Raw genomic sequence first — 12,962 nt, 5'->3', positions numbered from 1 at the left:
CCCCAGACAATCACGCTATTATAATTGTTCTTTTGTTATCACCTGGTTGACTCTTCATTCCTCTCTGAGTAATCTTAGTCGACTGGCCGCTCATGAAAAAGCTTCTCCAATATTCAGCTTTCTTCTCACTTTAAGTCACTGATGTCCCAAATGGTTAGAAACAGCTTTGTAACCCCTCTGTCTACAATAATTATAAATGACTTTATTTCTCAACTTTTCTTGAATTTCTTTACATTGAAACATGACGTGTTTTTACCCCACTTCGTTCGCCAGACTGTTCCTATTTTAGCGACACATTACGTCTGGCAGTAAATATCGACCTGAGTGGGGCGAGGAAAAACTCAGCCTTCCAAAAATGATTCATGCTTAATTTTCTGAACAAAACATATTTCATTGCCATAATAACCAGGCGGATTTTTTTTTTTTAACTGATTGTGACAACAGTTCCTCCATGCAGCTCTAAATATATAGACAATCACCATCTTGCATGTAATTTCCAGATCAGCAGTATATTCTCAAAAGCGTGATGATGTCAGAGGTGTTCAATTGAAAAGCTTCTTTTTTTTGTCACTTTTTCCTTTAGCTACATATTAGTGTTTTAAATATACCGCATCCTGTGTAAAGAATACAAAGACTGTAGTGCAGCTGTTACTCATACTGAGGGAGAATTTGCAATTCATGAGATTTAACTACAAAAATAAAAGCCCGTCCAAATTTCTGCCCAAATTCTTTTGACAGGGTTCTATTAAACAAGAACCAATCCAAGTGTACTCACTCCACACACCAAGCTTGGCTTCAGCTTTTTTTATTCTTTACACATCACACGTAACCATGTGCACATGGTTTATTACAGTACCGCTTTGTTTTATAAATCTATCAACAAGATCAGTGAGCATTCAAATAAAAATAAAAACACTCAAGATAACATTCATAAATAGTTTCATAAAATTAAGAAAAGCAATATCTACAACACAAATTATAGGTTCTGAGATCAAACACAAATACTTGTTATTAACCTCCTAAAAACTGGAAAGTCCAAGTCCTTTCCTGTCAGTGAACTGAACTGACACATACAAAAAAAAAAAACTCTCAAAGTGAGATACTTGAACACCACAAGCCAAAACTATCATTTTGAATGGAATAAGTGTGGTGAGGAAAAACCCAGCCTACTGCACACTGACACCGTTTTGCTTGCAGGAAACTGAAAATCTGACGTCCTTTGGGGATTTCAGTCGTCTCCTTCTTGAAAAGGTGAGTAACCAGAATCAGAATCAGTGGCTGAGTTGTACTGTCAGACTTTTATGCTGAAGGAGACCATGGGCAGCTGGCCTGCTCAAGCATCACAGATGTACTTAAAGTCTCCATTCAGTGTAGTCTTTATTTAACTAGTCGAATGGAAACAGATAAAACTGGAGGGTCAACTCCCGGAGCTATACGAACACAGGAAGTGCAAACACGATGTGAGTCTTACTCATATTTAAACGTCAGTGCACCGCTGTGAAACCACAACTCTCTACTGTTGAACTATAAACGATGCCCACATGAGAGAAAAAGAGGTAGAGTGGTGTTTTCTTGGAGGTTTCAAGACAGAAGGTAACAGTTGACAGAGAGGCATTACCCTTGTTTATATAACTTTTTTTTTCAATGCCCTCAACGGGTTACTAGGATGGAGAACACGCCTAAAGAAACAGAAAGTGCTTCTGAGAATTGTTATCTCTGACTGACTGGCCTGGATCAAACCTACACCCAGTGTGTACAGTGTATATCTTCGGTTAGATAACACAAAAAATACATGTTGTGGGCAAGCCTATAAAGAAATCACACTGCTCTCCATGATGGTATTCACCTCCACAATTCAAGAAATACATGATGTCGTTGCAGTAGTCTGTTGGTGTTAAACTTTAGTTGCCAGTGTTCACGAACACCCAGGAACAAACTGAGAATTGATATTTCCTATCCCGCCTGTATCACAGACGGCTTTGTACTCTTTGCGTTTAAAGCTGCAGTCTCAGGAGCCGCCCCTTCCCTTCAGTAGCCCCGTCAGGCTGTGAGTGCCTGCTTCGCTTCGCACCTCCACTGCAGCCTCTCCAGGTTCTCCTGCAGCTGCTGGACGCAGCCCGACAACTCCATGAGGTGCAGAGAGGAGTAAACTTCATTCAGGCTCGCCGAGGAGCGCTGGCTCCACAGCCTCAGCATCTGGTACTGCTTCTCCATGGACCCGAGACCGGCCTCCATCTCCACGCGCTCCATCTGCTGGTCGGACACGGACAGCAGTCGGAGGAACTCCTTCCATCTGCGAAGAGGCACTTCCTTGATGATCGCGTAGAGCACGATGGCCGGCCAGCGGTCACAGTGCTCATATCGTCTTGCGTCTGGGGGGAAAAAGGTTTTGCAAGTTTTCACTTTGCATCTTCAGCAAGTCCAACTTCTGGTTTAGGCTTATTTCTATTAACTTGAGGTAGTATTGAGACTTCTTCTACTTGCTCTACTTTAATTTTAATATTTTATTGGGATTTTATGTGGCAGACCAATGAAAAATAGCACTGCAGTTACCTTTAGTAGCTCCCTTTAGCTCCCTAAATAGAATTCACCCGTTTTTAATCTAATCTCAGTATAAATGCAGCTGTTCTATGAAGGCCTCTGAGATTTTCTAGAATATCAGAATGAACAAAATGTATCGTGAAGATGAAAGAACATAGCAGGATAACAAATGGATGAAGTTGTGGGAAAGCTTAAAGCAGGGAAAGGTGATAATAAAAGTCGTGAAAGCCATTGTGGAAAGAAAGCGACAGAGTAGAGGAAAGATGTGAAAACTGAACTCTGGTCAGATAGCTGGAAAAAAATTTAACTTTTGGCCTACTAAACTAAATGTCATAAAAAAAAACTAACAGCACATCATCAAAACACCACCGTGTGGAACACGGTGACAGCATCATCTTGTGGCGATGCTTTCCTCAGCAGTGACAGAAAAGCTAGATCAGAGATGATTAAAAGATGAATAGGACTACATTCTGAAAAGAAAACTTCTTAAAGACTTGCGTCGGGGACAGACGTTTACCCACAGAGAAGATATCAGCTCTAAACATACACTAAAGAGCTACAATGAGATGGTTTTTAATCAGAGCGTGTTCATATGTCAGAATGGTCCAAAGTCCAGACATAAATCCAACTGAGGATTTGTCTTCTGAGGACATTCTCCAAAATCTACTTCAGTAGAAATGCTAAAATTGTAGCTGGATTTGAGGCGCTCCTTTTGAAGCTTGATAGGAGGATGTTTCACATTTGTCGTATTAGCCAATTCTTTATAGTTTATCCTGTGATGTCATACAGTCTAAGGTTAATTTCCTACAAGAAAAAAACCCCCAAAAACCTAACCTGATAAACTAAGTGCCAGAGCTGGTGTTTAGCAAGCATGCAAAACAAAGATATGCATTGATTATCTGATTTCCCTTCACCTAAACTCTTGACTGACAGGCAAGAGAGAGGGCGTCCCATTTCCTCCTTTCCACTTAAACAGCGAATGACTGATTACAGATAAATTTTGTGTTGAGCAAGCACAGTTGAAAATGTGAGAGGACCAAACATTGAGATAGTGCAACATGAAAACAATAAGACGTGCAAAGCACTGCCAGATGCTCGATCTCACACCCATCAGACATCCTACCAACCTGTGAAGGTGACGTTCATCCAGACAGATAAAATGGTTATATTATCTTTGATCATGACAGTGAAATCTTCATGAGTTCATACAAAATATTAATAAAACAACAAAGCATGATATTATTTCTGCAGTTTTATAAAGAGCTGCAGCTGGAACCGTGCAAAGCGATTCCTTATTTCCTTTCATTTTGCCTTCAAGTTAGAAGATTTTGTCCTGATTTATTGTTTTAGTCTGCATGTTGTTTGCACTTTTAACTGTTTGATCTTTTTTTTTTCTACAGTTGTTTTGTTGTTTGTCCTAACTCTGACCTATGAGTCATCCAGCCTGTTGAATCAGTCAGCAGCTTTAATCTCAAAAGTAAGGCAGCCATTTCTATACTGCCCCATTTTCAGTCCGAATGACTGTCTTCAGAAGTCACACAGGTGAGCTGGTGCCTATCTCCAGCTAACGTTCCGGGCGAGAGGCGGGGTACACCCTGGACAGGTCGCCAGTCTGTCGCAGGGCGTGCATGTACATGTGGAAGAACGTCCTCTGGTGAAACTGGTGTAACATTGAGCTTTTTTGCCCTACCTACGTATCACCATGTGGCGGAAAACTCACAATGCGCGTCACCCTGACCACACCGTGCCCACAGTGAAACTTGGTGGTTGCGTCAGTATGCTGTCAGGATAAGTTTCTTTAGCGTGGCCAGCGAGAGTTGACAGGGAAAAAGATGGGACTACCAACAGGAGAAAAGCTGTTGGAGGCTGCCAAGGATTTCAGCTCCAGTAACAACCATAAACATAAGCCAGAGCATATCTGTGTGTTCAGATTCATTCGTTTCCTTCCATTTTAGCTGAGTTTGAGGTATTTTGCAAAGACGAAGAAGGGGGGAGAGGCGGGGGGGTGACACTGTTCTCTAAATTTGTTAGACACTCCTCAAAAATGTGCAGCTACAGCAAAAGATGGTTCTGTACAGCATTGATTCAGGGGAGCTAAATACAAAACCAGGGCAAACTTTGAAAAAAAAAAAAAAAATCATGTGTAATTTTCATCCCACTGCTATGCACTATTTTAAAACTAGTCTATCAAGTAAAATCCCAATAAAATACATTGAAGTTTGTGGTTGCTTTTTAACAAAATGTAAAAAAACATTTTTAAAGGGGTCAGAATGCTTTATAAGGCAATATGGACATAGTTACTTCTATTTTCTGCTGCCTATTAAAACAGTTTCAAAATCCCTCAAGGAATTTGATCTGTTTTGGAGAAACTCTCTTTAGTACTTCAAGGAGAAAGTAACTTTTTCTCGTTGACGAGGCTAAAGATCACCATAATTATGTGGCCAGCTTCATAGAGAGTAAAACTGAAAGGGGGCCGACTTCCTTAAGCGGCTTCCTTTCTTTTAGATGTGTTGCTTTTATGTTATTCTGTGACTCATTTAGCATTTTTTGGTGGTTAAAACCCTCGTAGTAACACAGACACACGTCATGAGATAACGCCTGATAGGTTCCCACCTGGTGGGTGTCATCTGTACTTATTTTTTGTTTTCATTAGTAAAACAAACAATAAGTAAACCAGTTTCTCTCTGGTCTTCTGGGACGCGTCATGGCACTAAAGTCGTCCTCCGATGTCCAGGTTATTTGGTCGGGGCTACAGTACGCGGAGAACAACAAAGTTCCGTAGAAGTGAACTAGTGTTGGGAACCAAATGATGAACTTTACCCGTGTGAAGACTGTGCCGCACGTGGCCGCCGACGTGAGCAGGTGGTTCCTGACAGAGCGACATCATGGGAGTTTCCTCAAAAACTGTAAATGTCTGGAAAGAACAAACAGCAACGAGTAAAACACAACTCCCCCGGCGTTCTCTCCGAATAGCAAAATTCCTCTGTAATTTTTCAATACAGGCAAATTATCTTTGGCCTTTGTCGCAAATGTTTGGTAACTACACCAGAGAGATGCTTGTCGGCATTTCACTTTTGTTTCTTTTGACCTTTCTGAGTGCACGCCTGTGTATGTGCGTGAGTGAGTGGTTTTAAGATCAGTCTTCCTCCACCTACAGTGCTCCAACTGTATGTGTTGTACTGTTAGGTGAACAGAGGATAAAGATCATGAGAGAGAGCACAAACCTGTGTGGTTGGGCTGCTACAGTGATGACTACGTTGTTCTGTAAGGAGAAAAGCCGATGATATCAGTTAGTTTCCTGCATATATCTAGTCACATTTAATAACATTTTTAAAAAAGTATTAAAAACAAGAAATAATGCTACCAGTGTCTGAAATCTCATTCTTCTTTTGTTGTGGTTAGTATTTTTAAGTATTTGTTCAGAATTATGAAATGACGCATTATTATTCATAAAACAGTCAAGCTAAATGGAAGGGCATGAATGTTTTGACATTTCCATTGCAACTATGACATGCTTAGATTATCAAAGGGCACATTTCATCACATTTTACCCCCAGATAAGACACACATTTTCACAGCACATGCATTCAAAGTTGGTCTAGTTTTTATTTTATTTTTTCTAAAAGAAGGCAGTTCATTTGAAAATGCACTTCAGTTTGAAGTGTAGTGTTGTTTAAGATGAAGTCTAACTGCATGTACGGACTTTAACTTCCGTGCAGATTCAACTCATGTTTAATGTTGTGAGAAAAGCAAATGTAGACAGGCCTTCAGAGTTTGAGTGGGATGGCAGACATTGTTCTTGGAAGAACGTTTTGACGCTTCACCCTCACAAGTAAAACACAGACTGTTTATGTGTAAAAATGTGAGACCACAAGTCTCTGGATGAATTATCCTTGATGAAGAAATTACCGTATCAATATTCGCTTTCTGAACTCTCACCGACACTGGAGACTCACTCTTTTTTTAGAGGTGCTCACTATGTTATCAGCTGATGTTTGAGTTTTGTGTGTTTACTGAAAGCGTCACACTCAGAAAACTTCTGACATGTCCCTAGCTGCCTTGTTTTCTTCTCCTTCTTTTACACTTTTTGAAAAAATTTCTAGGTTTTGGAATAGTGAGATCCAAGTCCAAATAGAAAAGGAAGAAATTTATAGTTTATCAAAACAATGTTAGAATTAAGTTGTCATACAATGTCGGGGGATAAATAGTGAAATTATCACGGTATTGCTGCGTTTGATTCAATTGGTTGAGTTGGAATCGCCGTGTAGTTACCGTCCAATTTTGGTTCCTGAGGAAGTCTTTGCAGTTTTTTTTGTTTGTTCCAGCAGGGAAGAACAGCTTCCTTTCTGAGCAGGTTCCTGCAGAAGAGCAGCAGGAACCAAAAGAGCAACAGAGATGTAACAATCCCCACAAAAGAAAGCCAGAAGAGTGTATCTGCTGGAAAAGGAACAAAACAAAACAAAACACTGGCATGAGTTCTTTAATCCCAGCCACTAACATACAGGCGAAAAGTTAAGGCTACATCAATCTCATTAAAACTACAACCACAGAGTTAGTTAATGTTACAAATTAAGCTCAGATATAATGAAATTTATGGTTGAAATACATAGTTGTAACTAACAATGACTTGGCACTTTCTCGATAGTTGGACTTGACGTTTTCAGTGTGGTGGAAGGAGTCGGTCTTCCTGACGGTGAAGCCGGGCCGGCAGTCGAAGCTTTAGCAAGAAAAAGAGAGGCACAGAATTGCAATCATAGTGCAAAGATAAAAAGGTGCAGTGTCATAAAAATACAGCACGTGTTCCTGAAAAAAGGGCTTTAAAACTCTCACATGAACCTCACTTAAACATGCAGAAGAACTTCCTTTCCAATAGGAAAAAAAAAGAACTCCTAATGTTTTTTAGTTGTACATTAAAAGAATTTCTGAAGATATGCAGAAAATAATAGATGTTTCTGGAGTGTTCACCTAATGTCCCCGCTCGAACTTCAGATGGAGCTGAGATGGGACTTGTCTTGCATCCTGGGTGCTTCATACAGTGCCCGCTAAAATAGAAATAAAATTAGTCTTTATTGCTTTATTCCACAGAGGAGGAAATTCAATTTTAACATGTCACATATGTTCCTATATATATATATATATATATATATATAAAACCACTCACTCACACTTATTTTATATATTAAATAAAATAAGTAAATATGGACAACTTCACTTCGATTTGCATTCAAATTACAGTTATTGTGCGCAGTACTTTCTTTTGTTACCAGGACCTTTCTCATTATGTATTCAGTATGAATGGTCAAGAGTCAAAAGCAGCACATATTTTTAACCGGATATATTAAATACATTCTGAAGCTAGTGAGGTTTGAACAGAGTAAAGCAAGTGAATCTCTTCCAGCATTAATTAAATACTAGTATTAAGTTCCATCTTCGACTTTGAATCGTTTCCCACTAAGGAAAGTATCAAAAACATATAGAATAAGGTGAGACGGCCACCAAATTTACCCAGTTCAAACATTTGAAGCCTAGTGTCGGCAAAAGGAAACTTTTTTGACAAATATAAAAGCACCTGCGCAAAGGAACGATGCTGTCATGTTTGACATTTTATTTTTAAAGCTATCAACACATTCTGTTGAAGTACAGAGTTAGAATAGTTTTCTTGAGTGTGAATCCTTATCAACCTTATCAAAGCTTCCTGCATACCGAGACATTTGCAGTAAACGGTGTACAACCCAGGCAGCGCAGGGCCTCAGCTAAACCACAGAAACTGGTTGTCCTCAAAGAGATGAGCTATATATACGAGTATGATATATGTCTACTTACTAAGTATATAATTTGACTTCAATCATCACAAACTGTTTTCATGACTTATTAAACTGTTATACAATTGTATTGATTTATTTACTTTTATAAACAGCATTTCTAAAAACTAGAATGGTAACATATAACATTTCAAATTTAAGGCATTGCCAGCTCTGCTTATTTTTTATGGCTGTCATGACAAAGCAATTGCATGACATTTAAAGTAATTGAGTGTCTTTATGTTCTCCTATTTTCTGATTGGCCGAAGGCTGTTAACAAGCAGATAACTGGACGACTAAGATAAATGCCACCATGTCTGAATATCCCTAAATGCAGCATCTCTTACCTTTGGCAGAGCTGGCACATATCACAATAATCTTCATTGATGTCGTTGATGGAACCTGAAAAATACATGATTAAACTTTTTTTTCTGATTTGGTCCTGTGTTGTTTTTTTTTTAGAAGAGTTGATTTTAATCAAATGGAAGGGGCCCTGAACATTTGGTCTGGCTTGACTCACTGTTTTCGGAGCATTTCTTGCAGTCGCCATCCTTCGAATAGTGTCCAGAAGGGCAGATGCACACCTCATCGCTTCTAGCTGTGCATGGTTTTTTAACTCCCCCCCCATCAGAAAAAAATAGACAGGTTATTTTTTATATAGCAGACATTAAATGCTCTTTTTGACCATACTGTCCATCTGATTCATTTAAAATATTCTTACATTTCATATGTTTTCCTAATGTCTTACAAAATGACTGAAGATACTTACTACCACAACTACTGCACCGAAGACAGAACGTAAGAGAATGGCTTCTGTCTGTGTATGTGCCCTCTGGGCATAGCTTGCAGGAATGATTTTTAGCATCTTTATAATATCCTGAGAACACGCCAAAAGAAGCAGAAGAAATGTTAGCTGAACTTGTACAGATTGGTAACTTGTGTACAGAAGGCTAGACTTGATTTTGCTGTAACAACCTACCAGCTATGCAGTTTGAGTCTTGCCCTGTCGCCTCAAGGAGACTCGCTCTGGTGGACATGAAGGCTAGTATCAGTGAAACAACCTGGAACAAAATTGAATGTGAGATTTCAGGGTTGATTTTTCTCATAAGCAACGTTGATTCAAACACAAATTCTGTTGGTCTATTACATCATTGAGCCTCAGGAAATTAGGAAGATCGCGCACGAGGATTTATGATGACCAAGAAATCCAAATTAATACATTAAAACCCGCTTTTAATGCTTTCAATTCAGTCAAAGCAAACGTTTTCACTTATATTTGACGACTGATGACCTCCAGGTCTTTGAGGTTGGAAGAACTCATTTCCATCACCATAAGATTGTCCACCAGCTTCAGGACTCTGACTCGGACGCTCCAAAATGTTTATATTGCTTCCAATCAGCAGAAACATGTTAAAAATAAAACAAAATGGCTAGGCTTAATTATGTTTTTTAACTGTGACTGAGATTTTTATATCAAGGTGTCCATCACTGTGAGTAACTTTTATCACAGTAGGTTTTGTAATCTCTGGAGGTGGTGTAAAAGCCACCAAGTACTCAGATAACTTGCTGCAGATAGTCCCAGTCAACAAGACATGTAGCTCTATTGTATCCTAGAAGAGTAAAGAGAAGTAAGAACTACCTTAAGGCAGTTTTTGGGCAGACATGAAAGAGACTTCGCAAAGAGGCAAGTAGCCGAGTCTGTGGGCAGCAAGTTGAATCAGTACTGGTGGGTTGTGATTATTAAAGACGAGCTCGTTTGTTAATGATTTACTGTAACATCAACAGAACTCCCCAGTCAGTTTCTGGAAGCATTTCAAAACAAAGAATCTTCACTGCACACATTAAAACACTCCTCTTTGGGCTAAACCTCTACTGGTATCTACACAAATACACTCATAGTTTAACAGCAACCTGAACCAACATCTTGTTTGACTTCATGCTTCCGAGGAAACAATTACGTAGTAAATGGCTTGGGTGATTCTCACAGTATGGAAACGTCAAGTAAAAACACCAGTTCATGCTTTCTTATCAATAGAGAAAGCGAGGGAGTCTGTGAACTTCATAAAAGTTCATATCAGCTGGATAACTAGTCTTGCTCTCTGCTCTGGTAGCCAGCCTGCATTCAGCTGATTATAGCTTGCCATCTTCTACTTATATGAAATTGTTCTATGAAGACCCATGGTGTTTTTGTGCTTTGGTTAAAAAAAATAAAGATCATAAACTTTTAAGAGAATGAATACATTCTCTTTTCTTCGTGAACATAGAGGAAAACAAAAAGCAGTGTGTAGCTTGACTGTAAAATGACAAAAAAAATGTTTCCTTTCCTATTTGTGCCATTTTGTTTTGGAAATTCAGCCCAGGTATTGTTTAAAACATTACCTATAAAATCTATTAAATATATATTGTATTGCTTTTCTATCAAAAACCAGTGCTTAGTTCAATTCTGGTTCCAGATCCACAGGTTGGCGACCAGGGGTTGGATCCAAGCAAAACTTAACTTGAAGGTAACTTAATAACTACTCAATCATTAGACTGTTAAAAAAAGACAATAACAAAAATAACAACAATAGATACATAAATAACTAATTAATAGGGTAGGCTGAATAGCAGAGTTTATTTTATTGATTAATGAAAAGGGAATAAATCATTTTTAATTTGCCATTTCTGTCACAATGTAAATAAAAATACATTAATTTTTTCCTCTTTAACTTATACTCCCATTACATTCTTGTACATATTTTTGGGAGATACATCATTCATTTATAATCTCAAACTAAATTCTTGGTTAAATGAAAACAATGTTACATCTACATCTGTCGAGGACACAAACAGTTTTGGTCTGAATGCTATCAAGAACCAAACTGGAGAGGGTAGTACATTAAAACACTCTAAAGAGCCAAATGTTGCTCTGGAGACGCACATTTCAGATCACTGCCCTCAAAATCCATGTCACACTTCTTAACGAGTCAGCTATCCAATGAATGAATAAGAAAAGTGTTAACTTCAGAGGATATTCTAAAATCCGATTAATCGCAAAAGGACTTCTAAAGACATATTTATGCAAAACCTCTCAAAAAGGACAGTTAATATAAATAGCAAAAACTAGTTTATCAACAAAAAGGTCAGGACTGTTTGAGTTATAACTTTTTAACTGGTATAGTTGGGTTGTACAAATCTCCACTACTGTGATTTTTCTTTTCAGTGAAAAAGTGAAAAGATGGTAACCACTGACCTAGATTCTAAAAGCGAAATTCAACACCTTGCCCAACTACATTCAGTCTAACAAGTCAGATTAAGTCACACCATCTTGAAATTAAAATGAAGTACTTAACTTTTCACACTTTTTTTTAATCACAACTCAAAACCAAGCCGCATCAGTGTATTTCATGCTATCGCGTGAATCGTCACCGTTCAAGAATGCTTATCGCATTTCCTAAAACTCTAGAAAAAGACAGCCAAGCACAAAAAATAAAATAAAATCATCCTTCTTATCCAACCAGCAAACGATCCAAATAATTCTGGATTACTTACCCACACAATGCCCATATCAGGAGCCCAGAGTGTAAGAAAGTTTTTTTTTTTCTTTTTAAATGAAAATAATAAATAAATTTAAAAATGGGGGTAATCTAGTCGTCACTGCGTGTTGGTCCCACCGCGTCAACTAACAGGATGAGGCATTCTGACTGTAACTCATCAGATTTCCTGAATCTGACTCCAACAGACTGCTAAAGCTGGACTGTTGTTGCATATTTGTGGGTAAGGGCTGTCACTTCTTTGGAGAGATGTGGTGTGAAAAAACAGGAAACGTAATGAGATCACTCACCTCCTCTCCCCCTCCTCCCCACTCGCACACAGACACACAACAGCGTTCAGAGCAACACAACGGTTCCTCCAACCAGTGGCTTCTCACAGTTCCAGCGAATCTTCAATTGCTGACATATGTAGGAATAATGTGTGAAAGATACAAAGTGGTTAGTCTAGCAGGTGTTGGTTGAAGTGCAAAGGGAGGAATGACACACTGTAGAACTTTAGCAACTTTGATGTAAATCTGTTAGCTGGACTCAAGCCAAGAAGAAGAAAAGTACTTTAAAGAGGGCTCACTGTAAGAATCAAAAGAAGCTTGTTTAAAACTAAGATTCCTTATAGTGGTGCAAATGTAAACAGAGAGATCTTACCTTAGTTTCAGAACACTTTAATACAAATTACGTGAAAGTATTGTAAAGTATTCATTCTTGGCAAACTTTTCCACATTTTGTCAAATTAAAACCAGAACCTTCAGTTAATTTTGGGGGGGATTTTACATTATAGACCATTACAAAATAATGCATAATTTAAGGTTGTTGTTATTTTTTTTCAAATGTTTTTTACAAACTAAAACCTAACCTTTTTAATCCAGATCAATTTTCTAGTATTATCTCAGGTTCTCAGTTGTCTGGACTTTGACTGGGCCGTTTTAGTGCATGAAGACACTTTGATTTATGTCATTCTGTTGAAGCTGTGTGTATGTTTAATGTTGTCCTGCTCAAATATTACCCTCGGCCAAAGTTTTTCAAATCTTTTGCAGCTTCTAAGAGGATTTCTTGCAGGACTACACTTTATTCATCTCCATCCATCTTCCTA

The 12,962-nt window shown here is 38.4% G+C and overlaps 1 protein-coding gene across 3 annotated transcripts; it reads right to left on the bottom strand.

Annotated features, from left to right (window-relative positions):
- Positions 1–789: 789 nt before the first annotated feature.
- On the bottom strand, positions 790–12,135 carry LOC114149089 (tumor necrosis factor receptor superfamily member 1A). Of its 3 annotated transcripts, none has more exons than XM_028024671.1 (11): positions 11,874–12,135; positions 9,322–9,403; positions 9,112–9,219; positions 8,863–8,967; positions 8,690–8,744; positions 7,507–7,583; positions 7,163–7,258; positions 6,814–6,975; positions 5,766–5,803; positions 5,362–5,455; positions 790–2,372 (listed from the first exon to the last, which is right to left on the bottom strand). In XM_028024671.1, the coding sequence occupies exons 1-11, from the start codon at positions 11,886–11,888 to the stop codon at positions 2,041–2,043; spliced, it is 1,164 nt and encodes a 387-aa protein (XP_027880472.1). In that variant the 5' UTR covers positions 11,889–12,135; the 3' UTR covers positions 790–2,040. The 3 variants fall into 3 exon arrangements, with proteins under 3 accessions (XP_027880472.1, XP_027880463.1, XP_027880479.1); XM_028024662.1 differs by having other exon boundaries at positions 6,814–6,978; positions 11,874–12,133; XM_028024678.1 differs by lacking the exon at positions 11,874–12,135 and adding an exon at positions 9,982–10,368 and having other exon boundaries at positions 6,814–6,978.
- Between the last annotated feature and the right edge of the window lie 827 nt (positions 12,136–12,962).

This window comes from Xiphophorus couchianus, chromosome 1, assembly GCF_001444195.1.
Source record: "Xiphophorus couchianus chromosome 1, X_couchianus-1.0, whole genome shotgun sequence".
Classification (NCBI taxonomy): Eukaryota; Metazoa; Chordata; class Actinopteri; order Cyprinodontiformes; family Poeciliidae; genus Xiphophorus; species Xiphophorus couchianus.
This window is presented reverse-complemented; position numbering and strand designations above follow the sequence as displayed.